The sequence below is a fragment of the Pleurodeles waltl genome, chromosome 1_1 (genome assembly GCF_031143425.1).
Source record: "Pleurodeles waltl isolate 20211129_DDA chromosome 1_1, aPleWal1.hap1.20221129, whole genome shotgun sequence".
In the NCBI taxonomy this organism is placed as follows: domain Eukaryota; kingdom Metazoa; phylum Chordata; class Amphibia; order Caudata; family Salamandridae; genus Pleurodeles; species Pleurodeles waltl.
In genome coordinates this window covers 730,595,319-730,607,215 of record NC_090436.1, presented here as the reverse complement: position 1 = coordinate 730,607,215, position 11,897 = coordinate 730,595,319, and the positions used below count along the sequence as shown (strand labels likewise).

Sequence of the window (11,897 nt, the reverse complement as noted above, 5' to 3'; positions counted from 1 at the left end):
GCTCTAAACTGCAAAATTGCAAAGAAATTGCGGAAAATGAATTGCTCAAGGTGTGACAATATCCAAACAAGAGATCAATTTAATGACCTTCAGAATGAAAGAGTACATTTTTGTGACTTGGAAAAGGAGGGTTGCCGAGTAAGCACTGTATGCTCAGCAGAAGAAACTATTTCTTGCTTGTAGATCTGTGCTCCATTACTTAAAAATCTACCTGTCACAGTTCTGACCATCATTCACCTCTCAGAGTTTAGCGTGTTGATGAATAAAAATTTGAAGTTGTGATGTGGGAAGCACCATTTCTGTTAGTGAATACAGTAGCTGTAGTTTTCTGTTTTCAATTTCCTAGACGTGGTCACTCTTTATTCTCCATCATAATTATGTTAATTTATACGTTTTTATTTTTCTGGGTTTGTACAGTGAACACACTGCCTCTTGGATGCATGAGTGCTATTACAGGGAGAGAAACTGAGGGAAAAGAGGTGCAATAGCCAAAATATAGATGGGCACAAACTCAGCACGTGTTTAATTTATAGGTCAAGACTATTGCTTTTACCAATGCTTGTTCTTTTTACCAGAGCTGTGAAAGTAAGCGGAATGCACATCGACATGTGGTCAGGTTTCACCAGTTTTGCTTATTTCGCCGCAGAAACACATTCTGTTTTACATTGTTGTTTAGTAGCCACGTTTTGGAGCTTTATGTTTTGGCCAATAAAACACAAAATGTAAGTGTGCCTTGAAAACGTTTTAACATAAAATACGCAAGCATTAAAAGACACAACATAGTATGTATACAAATTTATTAAGCACTGTTGTAAAGCACCTATTCCTTAGGAAGATCAGCAAAGATTATCCTCGTAATCACAAAAATATGTTGTCAAACTATTGTAAAAAAGTTGCATACTGTATAACTAGGTCAGAATTTTCAACTCATAAGGCTGATGCAATTTTGAATATACGCCTTATGGCTGCAAAACTATAGAGACTGGGAAACATCAACATTTACTGAGGAAATCATCTTATATCGTCAATGTTCCCATTTCATAATTCACATAAAAAGAAGTGAAAAAGGAATAAATAAATAAAAATACTTAACCAAAGTTTAGGTATCTCTTTATTGGATACTCGATTTACAAAATATGACAACACTGTTCCCCATGTTATAATACAACAGTGTGTGTTATTTGTGTGTACATGTAGGTGTTTTAAAGAAGCTGTCATGAAATGAAATGGACCGATTTATATGTATATTACAGAACATACCATTAGACCTAGACATGATAAACTGCATCCAAAGTGGGAAATGTAAACAGTTAAATTATAAACCAATTTTTTCAAAAGGTCAAAATACTTCAGTTTAAAAAGGTATATAAAATGTAATACCACATATAAATTACATTTAAGAGTCTGTACACAGTTTGCCCCAACGAAGCACCAAAACGTTATACTGTACAGAACTGCTTTCTCTTGCTTTTAAAAAAACATTTTGATAACAAAAATACAGAGGACCGACAGATGTTACCTGCAGTTTCTTAACAGATCACTCCCTAAAACCCCATCATAACACCGGCTCTGGATTCGAATAATAGGTTCTTCTTTTTTCCCATATAGTTTGGTAAATTAGTGCACAAAGTACAATTCTCTTCATTTTGGCTTCTTGTGCTAATATATTAATTGTACTTGGTAAAGTTAAACAGAAGTAGAAGATTTGGTTCCATTTCTCAACAAATAAAATAAAAGTGAACGTAAACATATACAAGAGTTCTCCTGTCAGGAAGTTGTCCGAGCTGGAATAAGGGAATGACCCACCGTCCTCGGGTCTCGGTCCGTTTAACAAGCACTGCAGTTTAAAGACCAGCCTCACTCTGGTGCAGGTGACATTCCAAACAGTGTTCTTCCAAAAGAAAGTGACAGGAGCAGTGGACCCTGCTGTCCGTTCTTTGCAAGACACAGAGAAACATTCAGCAGAACGCTGGAGAGTTGCATATCCCCTTTTCTCTGCACAAACAGCAAGAAGATGGAGCGCGAAATACAATCACAGACAATACACATTATGTGCAAAGCTATGCAGCAATATGCTGCATAGCAACAGTCATTATGTCAAAGCAGCCTACCTTACATATAGTGTCCCTTTAAAAAATAAAAAATAAAAAGGCTTGGACCAAAATACACGCAACGAGAGCCACCAATAAAAACGGTGCCATGCTGCGGCTGTCTTTATACATTGCTGGTAGGTCAAAGTGGCTCAAAAATCTCAAGATTATTCTATCGAGCTTAAATCCCACATGGGATTACTTCTCAAACTGCAAGCAAACACAAACACTGTTTCCCTTAAGTCTCTTGCGACAAACTTCCAATTTAAGCTTCTAATTGAATATCTACTTCATCCAATGGTGGTGTGTCATTGTCGCCTAGCAATTCTGTTTCTGGCACAGAGTCCTCTTCTTCTTTCATTGGTTTCTGGGGTATCAGCTCATTAGGAGCGTGTGCCCCCTCTGCACCATCTGCAAATTGAGCACCCCTTTCGGGCACTGACGTGCTTGAGGGAGCTGTTGTTACATAACCAGTGCTGGTGGAGCCACTCCCACTGTGGTGGGATCCTGGTTTCTGGATCATTTGCTGCTGCATTTGCTGAGGAGCCATTTGCATAGGAATTTGCATAGGATAGAAATTTTGCAGGTAGGCACCATAGGCAGCCATGGGCTGATAACCATTGACTGGAATATAGAGCTGAGGACCTTGAACCATTGGTCGGATTTGTCCTTTCATCTGAATGAACTGTGGCTGTGGGAAAGGCTGTGCTTTTGGCTTGGGGCCCACATACCTAGCATTGCTGACGTTGCTCACTGGGCTCGTGCTGAGAGAACTTGTCTGAGTGGTATTGCTGGCCCCAGACGTTTGTGCTGAACTGTTGTAGTTTGAGATACTTTCCCATGTTCTCAGTCTTGTGTGTATATCTTTGAATCTTGGCCTTCTGGCAGGGAATTCATTCCAGCACTCCAACACTAATGTGTATATCCATGCAGGGCAGTCATCTGGGCAAGGCAGAACCTGGCGGTTCCTGATCATCTCAATTACATCCTGATTGGAATACCCGCAGTAGGGCTGAAGGCCGTAACTGTAGATTTCCCAAATCACAACACCATATGACCAGATATCCGAATCAGTGGAACACTGTCCATACATTATTGCTTCTGGTGACATCCATCTTATAGGAAGAAGAGAATTCCCCACCAGTTTGTAGTAGTCAGCAGCATACACCTCCCTAAATAGGCCCAGATCCGAAATTTTCACATTGAGTTTGTCAAAAACCAAAACATTTCTTGTAGCTAAATCCTTGTGTACAACATGGTGGCTCGAGAGGAACTCCATTCCTGCTGCAATCTGTGTCACAATGTGCAGGAAATCTGCTGGTTCCAGGGTGGACTTCACAGTCTTGTCATCATCGGTGCTGCCAACATCTGAGTGGGGGGATCTCATGACCAGAAACTCATGGAGGTCACTGTGGGAAGAGTAACTAAAGATCATACTCATGGGCTGCTCCTTTGTAACGGCCCCCAGCAAGCACACAATATTTGGATGCTGCAGCCTCGACCTCATCATGGCTTCATGCTTGAACTCTTCCCTCATGGCCAGTTCTGTCTTGTCTTTTAACGTTTTGATGGCAATGGCTTGAGTCTGTTCTCCAGGGGCTGTGCCAAACAGATGTCCTTTATACACTTTGCCAAAACGGTCTTCTCCTAGTTCTTCCATAAAACGTACTGCTGAAAGATTAAGCTCCTTCAGCTTAACCTGAAATACAAAATAAATATCAACTGTTAACAAAAAAACTTACAGGGTATTACATTTATAAAATACCAAAACTCCTTTAAAGTTTTGATACGTTAGTTCCCATAAGAAAATACACAACTCACGGAATCACAGAGGCTTTTGGTATACAGATTATCACTGGAGAATGTTTATTTTATTAAAGGCAACTATAAGATTACAATTAATGACATAGCTGCATTGTGGGTGTGTGAAAGTGATGCAATAAAGTTCATCCCAGGAATCTGTGAATTAATTCTGAACGTTTCTCACAATGCACAAGGCTATTAGTGAATCGTAGGTCCTTTAAAGAAAGTGACACTAACATCACATGGCTAAAAAAAAAAAAGGGGAACACTATTATTTTCCGGTAACAACATTTAATATGATGGTCACCACATGAAGCCAGATAGGATCAAAAGAAAGAGATTGTGCAATGTTGTTGGCAAAATAAAAAGTAAAAACAAAGGACACTGGACCCTAAAGCTATGTGGGAATAAATTATCCATTTATCACAACAATACAATCCAACAGAGAATACTTCTGAAAAGAATGGAAGAATACCGGCTGCTTGTGTTGGTTCATCAGTGGCATTTCCATGTCCTGACTGGGTGATGCCATGAGCTGACGACGTTGTGGTGTGGCAGCAGACGCCTTCTGTTTGTTACGGCACATGCACACCAGAAAGAAGAGGCAAGTAATGACCAAGGGGATTGAAATGCTAGTAACCAGGATGTAGAGGATCTCCATTTTAGAGTTGTCACGTGGACCTTCTGAAAAAATAAAAATAAATACACCATGGAGAGCCTATATGACTTTTAAAGTAAAGTGCTCAAGCTAAGACATTTTGTTGCTACACTATTCCTACAGGTGTAACAATAGTTCCAAAGTTTAGAAATGTGTAAGGAAGGGTAGGTTTAATACGGTTTATACAAGGTATTTTAAATAGTGCATAGTTTTAGAATAGTTACTACAACTGTAGCAAAAATGTTCAAAATGCCTAGGAAAATGTTTTAAGACATGGGTACAACATGGATCTAGGGATCAATTCCACTCTGTCCAAACAAAAGATTAAAAGTTTTGGAAATGCCCAATTTAGCCAAGCAAGATGGCTAAGATAGGAGTTATGGATTCCTACCCTCGAAACATTTGTTTAAAAGTAAGGTCATGACACCCATTTTAGCAGCACATTCATCTAAATGAAATAGCCAAAGCACAGGCAAATTTTTATTATTTATTAATACAATAACTGACCGGGTATTATATCTTATTCAATTAACAGTCTCTTAAATTGGATAGAAAACCCAACATAGCACCTGAGCATGATTTAAGATGAATCAGAAAATTGGAATGTTAGGAGCTCCATTGGAGACAATGGAGTGGTCTGGGCTTTTACTGACTGGTAAACGTCTTGAGTGTCAACATCCAATGTTCTTTGTTCACAGGCAAAAGCTGTGAACAAAGGCCTCACGGAGGAGCCGAGTGGATTTTATTCCACTCGGGATCCATGAGGACTTTGTTTTATTTATTAGAACATTCTGCCCTCTAGTGGCAGAGTGTTCTAATAGCCCTATAGCTTTTCGTAGTTGAGCTAAATGGCAATTAAAGTGCAGCTCCCTTGGTAAACGCTTGAGCAGGCCTTTAATGGCCAGTATAGCCTGCTACGGCGGGCTCTAAGGCTATATTAGAACATTGGAATGTTGTGAACTCCATTGGAGACAATGGAGTGTTCAGGGCTTTTACTTGCTGGTAAAAGCCCAAGCGTCAACATTCCAATGTTCTATGTTCAGAGGCAAAAGCTGTGGACAAAGGCTCACGGAGCCAGAGGGGATTTTGTATCCCCTCGGGCTCCATGAGGACTCTGTTTTATTTATTAGAACATTCTGCCCTCTAGTGCTCTAGTGGCGGAATGTTCTAATAGCCTTATAGCCCTTTCTAGCTGGGCTATACTAGCCATTAAAGTCCTGCTCCCTTTTTAAAGGCCCTCGCCTTCTGCTCAAGCCATTAACGCTGGAGCGGGTCTTTAATGGCCATATAGCCCGCTACAACAGGCTCTAAGGCCATATTAATGAGGTATCAGAACAGAAACAAAGTGCGTCCCTTTGTGCCAAGACCAGAATGGACAGTGCAGAATCACTCAACATTGACATTTCAGCATGGGCAGAAACAAAGGCACCTGGATCCAGATAACTTTGTGCAGAAAGAATTGAGGCCAAAGGGACCAACAAAGCACAGTTGTTCTGGTTGCATAGCATCTACTCAAAGATATGGGAAAAATTACATTACACAGAACTTTGACTTTTCGTTCAAGTCAGACCCTCATGTTGGTGTTGTTTTTACAGCTTCTTTTTTGAATTCTGATTGTTTTACATCCTGTCCTTGTATCTGCGTCTGTGACATTGTGATGTTATTTACTATTTAACCACTTAACGCAGACCTTTTAGCCACTTACTTTGAATTCATATAGGTAAAAGTGTATGATGATACTTTTTGTTCGGTAATTGATTTTAAAAGGTTGCATGATGTTACTTTACGTCATGTTTTTTTCTGTATCTAAAAACAACACCTTGCAAGCTTATGCTGAGCAGGAATAGTCTAAAAGGAATACGATTTTTTCAGCAAAATGTTTAAAATGTAGATAACTTTGAGGGCTAGTCTGGGGGAAAAGGGTTGGCAGGCTACTATGTATCCTGGTAACTCCCACCGTGAATGTCTCCTTTTTGAAACAAGATATAGATACTTCCCCTTTATCTTTTATAAATGAGCCACAATGACAGTTATTTTTTCTATTAACTCATTTTAGCATTTTTCAATTATATTTTTTTTTCCTCACAACCCATTACAGTTATCTTCCACTTTTATTTCTATGACAAATCTGAACTTATGTCAGTCTTCTGTCTGAAAGTGAGAGACAGAGAACGAAAGTGTGTGTAATAGAGAGAGAGAGATCGAGATAGAGTGCATTACCCCAAGGTCCCTCCTGTCCTCGTCCCATTCACTACTAATAAGATACTACTATCTCGCAGACAGAAAAGGAACAAAAGGAACACTGGAAAGCCTACCCATTCCCCTCCCACGGGGACCAGGATTAATGAAGATTACCGATAAGTAATAGGGCAGTGCCTGATCTTTGCCCATCTGCAGAGAGTATTTTTTGTTGTGTGCCACAATGACCTATTGTGCTGGCATTTTTAGGACTGAAAGTAGCAACAACTCTTTCTTCTACATTGCATAGAATCCGGACTCATTTACCAATTCTGCTCAGTTTCCTAACTTGTATACTAAAAATGATCTCTAACTTGCCCATTTTGCAGCCGTATCATAAGGAGATGCGCTGCCTCAGCACAGAGCCGTTTTTTTTTTTTTGCATTCGAAGTGTCTAAATGTAATACTTTTTTTCCCAAATCAATGAATGATATGTAGACAGCACAAATGGAAAACAATGAGCAGGGACTTCCTCTCTGTTTCCGACTCGTGCCGTCTAATGTTCATGCATTAACTCAGGGAATGTTCCCGTTATATGTTGGCAAAGACACAGGTGCTTCGCTTTTCATGATCCAACCCTTCTTTGTTTTACTGCTTCTCAACTCAAAATTCATATTACCTCTTTTAACTCATTTTATTTTCACCATTTTAACAGTGTACTCTAGTCATAATAAACAATAAAAAAAAATTGTGTGTGGAGTCCAACCTAAAAATATTAATCTACTACTGTAGATAGTTCATAAAAGCTTCCGAAGTAGACTAAATCAGTACTTACGGCAAGGAGGTACATCACACAGTTCCATGCGTACGTTTTTATTTAGAGTGAAGCACCAGGGGCCTTCGTGTTGGTTGCCGGGATTGCGGCAGTACGCATGCCCTCCTCCAATCTCTGGATAGGTCATGCTTGTCAGATGATGACTGTGAGGAAACTGGCTGTTCCATGCCTGGCACTGGTGGCCTGATCTGGTAACGCTGACTGAACCCCTATATTCGGTTCCGGAGTCATTGTAACACTGTTGATCTGTATCATTCAGAAAAAGAATTGGGAGAAGAAAGGAGAACATAAATGAACAACTTTTAAGAACATTCTACCAGTTCTTTCCTTTACTGCAAAATCTGTTCCAACATGTTAACTGTCACAGAGAACATACCTAAGCCATATATTAGTAGGCGGGTTGTCTGTGAGGAACTTTTCCCTTTCTTCAACAACTGTGAGGTCAGTCTAGAGGTTTGGTTGGCTAAGTGGCATCCTGTGAGCAGTGGTTAATGCATGATAAAACATCCATGAGGGAATGTAATGTCCACTCAAAAGAAAATAACCTATCTAGGCACTCCCATCACAATGGCATCATGAAACAGTAGAAGTAAATATGTATTGTATTAAAATATGATTGCATTTACATACCACGTCATATTCCTGATGAAGCATTTTTACACTGAATCGTAGTGAGGGCTATGATGGAAGAGTACTGAATTGCATTAAGACAGACATATGGGAAAATGTTGCGCCGTACAGGGTAGGCATAGTGGGCTTCTTATCCAGTCTTGGGACATACTCTTCTCCCCTAAACAATTGTTCAATTTCTTTAGCCATAATAAATATATATTTATGGGGCCTAAAAGCCTACAAACTAAAGGAAAGCAGCGATCCTGTCAGTCGTAGCTCGCACTTAACAGAAGGGGCGGGCGGCACGCACACGGGGGTGATAATTAAATTAAATAAAAAATAATAATAATAAAAAAACACTTACCTCCTAAGCCGTGCGCCGCTCCATCCGCTCTGCTCGGTCTCCTCATGGCTGCAGGCACAGGCTTCCAGTCTGCCCTGCGGCCAATCCTGGGTGCTCCCAGGCAGACTGGGAGCCTGTGCAGGCTCTCTCCAGCTTGATGGGCTGGAGAGAGCCCTGTGTGGATTTGTGTTTGGTCGGCCTGAGACGGCCGACCAAACACACATGCGCTCTGAGAGGAAGTGTTGTGCACTACCCCTCAGTGCACGTCACCCCCGTTGCCCCACCCCTTTCCCCAAAACGCGATCATAAACACAGTTTATGATTGTGTTTTGGGAAAAGGTTTGCAGCTGCCGCTGCTGGCGGGGCGGGGCTACGCTCCTCTGTCCCTTTGGAGGAGCCGCCCCTGCTAACTGTACAGTATTTAAAATATAGATAATATGTTTTATTGTGTAGCGCTAATTAGGAAAAGGCAAAGTGTACATGCTTCCTTATGAATGGTTTTACGATATACAACAGCTGCAGGTTTTCCAGTATGTATCGTGTTAGCTTGACACACAGGAGAGCAGTCATTTTGAAAAACCATTGTACAAGCTTTGATTATTTTCAAGTTAGCCCTTGTGATCTGTCTGCACAACCTAAATACAGACTAAATCGTCTTTCCCTCTTAATTCCTTAAATAAATGTTAGAACTGTCACTATTTGATGAAGAATTCAAACAGGGCCACAGTCCCAGAGAAAGAGGTGTTTCTGGGCATTCCTTCTTACAGTGAGACTGCCGCAGTTGCAGGCTGCTTTATAGAGGATGGCCAATAATCAAACATTGATGCTGCAATTACCAGCCACGTGGACAAGATCCGGAGCCTTTCTATAAAGAAAACTGTGACGTGATCAGGAGGGAATACGTCTGGGTAAAATGTTTTGCACATACAAAAACTTTAACTTCTTGACTTAATCATGACCACAGAAAAGAGACTGGGTCAAGATGTACACTCCTTGCTTAAAGGCCACAAGCAAGTAACTTCCTGAAAGCAAGTGTTTTGACATTTACTGTGTTCCCAGGACAATGAGGAGTTACTTGATTTTTTTGCTCTGAGATGTTCAAAAGAGTTGTAAATTCTTTGCAACTGTTGCAAAGCACTATATCCAAAGCTGACATGTCATTAAGACTAAACTGGGCCAACTGTTTTCTTCCACAGCCTATCTACTCAGTGTGCGGGTTACAAATTATTCAAAATGTCATGGTGGCTACATTATTGAAAGACGCTGGTAATTCAGGCCATATACTGTAGTTCTGTCACCTTTGAACCGTTCCCCCCCCCACACCACCCCCAGAGTCTCTCTTAGTATACAGATGACAATTAGTATTGTGGAATGAGTGTGCCATGTGTTCTGTCCCGAAGCCACCATTTTGTGTGTCTTCATTGTTTTCGACCGTCTTCTCATTGCACCAGGTCCCACACCCATGTCATGTTAGAATTGTCAGCTGAGCCGCATCTGTGCTAGTAACAGGGCTGTTGAATGTGCCTAAAGGCGTCATTCAAGCATTGATCTAGTCTTCTCATGATTGTAAAAAGACCAATGTTTCCGAAATGATCACTGTGAAACGTTCTATTGACTTTCTCTTAATCTGTCGGTTAAGCATCTAGATGACTCTTCTCTTGTAAGTGAGCACTATATAAGCAATATAGAACATAAGTGTGATTACATCATTTACAAGAGGTGTGCCAGTTTCTATCAAACACATGAATAGTAATTTTAGCGCAGTGGTTCAATCCTGATAAAATGCCAACTCTTAGCATTTGCAAGGGAAAGGTTAGTCTTAACTATTCCCCAGCTGCACAATACTACAATTCAGTATCCATTCTTTGTGGTCTCTTAGTGACGAGAAGCAGCAGATCTGGATAGCTGCATTCATCAGTTACAAAGCAAACTGAGAAGAAGCCACTACTGAGAGGAAACCTACATCCGGTGAGTCTCTCCACGGGAATGCCAATCCTCATGCAGTTGACAGCGTCCTGGCTTTCAGGCAGGGGCAGCTCCTCGCAGTTTGGTAACTGCAGCTGCATCAGGATGAGAGGGTTGGACCTGGCGATGGTGTACTCCTGCCTGCAGAGGTCATTCTCCAGCACTTCGCACTCGTCGCGGCACAGCTCCCGGGGTTTGGGAGTGCGGGTCCGCTCGTCGCAGAGTGGGAACACAAAGTGGCAGAAGGAGGGGATGGCAAACTGAGAGCAGATGTCGGACAGGTGTGTGGACGTGCCAATCATCGTGAACGCAGCTGGAAGAGAGAAGATACCTGGACATCAAGATGAGCTCACACGTCCAATCGAGCGTATTTATTATATAGCTAAATAATCTCCATAATTATTTAAATTTAAACATTATATAATTCAATATAATTTAATACCAAGAACAATTCGGTAAATAATGTGCATTTCCAACACTTGCAATAATTTCCAAAAACCAACACGTTCTAACATTTGTACATTTACTTAATGGGTAGGGTTTCGCTCTAAATAGTCACGCATACCATAGATACGATTATATTTTGAAATATTTAAAATGATAATTCTCATAAAAACACGCTTGTTATGCATTCAGTCCCTAAAAAAAGATGACAGGCTGTACTGAATTTGTGGCATTTTGAATGGAAAGGAGGGCTGCAAATTGAACTCTGACCTGTCATAAGGCCATTTCATCTTGCTCCGGAAATGTAAGAGGAAATGCAGATAGCCTTTGGTCTCTTAGGGACTCAAGAGAGATCTTCTAGTCTTTGAAAATATATCACTCAGCCGATGACAAGGAAGGACTGTGAAGACACTGTCCTCCATAGGAGCAAACTTCTTCTCAGTGGCCTCGTAGGCAGTGCAATGACTTCAGGCTATAGGTTGGTGCCAACTGATATCACACATCACAATATGCAGGCCATTTAAGTTAAAGGATGGGAAACAACATTGCTGGTAAGTGGGAGGCAGTGACTCCGCCACGACACCCATAGCTAGCCCAGCAAATCCCACTGGAGTGGCCGACTGCATTAACTGGAGGGGTCATGTCATGGCGGCCTAACAGACCACCAGGCATTGTTTTTTGTTTTTCAAACTTAAACGCCCACAGCGGGGTTCTTTTTCAATAACAGCATAAGCAATCTCCATGAGGTGCTGAGAGGTTTTGGCATAGCTAGTCTGGGACAATATTGTTTTTAGTGTGGACAGTCTGAAAGTATTTACCGATATGGTCCCCTGTGATGTATGCTTTTACTAATGGGCTGAGATGCAGGGGATGGGAGCGTTCTATAACCGTATTGGTTTGATGGATTCCTATAATTATAGCACTGCAATCCATTTAAGAGCAGCTTTATTTTTAGTTGGTCGATACAAG

General features: G+C 41.0%; 1 protein-coding gene across 1 annotated transcript in view; it reads right to left on the bottom strand.

Moving 5' to 3' along the window:
- Window positions 1–1,093: 1,093 nt before the first annotated feature.
- Window positions 1,094–11,897, bottom strand: part of ROR2 (receptor tyrosine kinase like orphan receptor 2) — a 228,377-nt gene continuing 217,573 nt past the window's right edge. The window contains exons 6-9 of the mRNA XM_069227391.1: window positions 10,483–10,797; window positions 7,565–7,810; window positions 4,369–4,577; window positions 1,094–3,789 (exon numbers count right to left, since the gene is read on the bottom strand). Coding sequence (XP_069083492.1) covers window positions 2,356–3,789; window positions 4,369–4,577; window positions 7,565–7,810; window positions 10,483–10,797 — 2,204 coding nt within the window. The 3' untranslated portion in view covers window positions 1,094–2,355. The remainder of the gene's footprint in view (window positions 3,790–4,368; window positions 4,578–7,564; window positions 7,811–10,482; window positions 10,798–11,897) is intronic.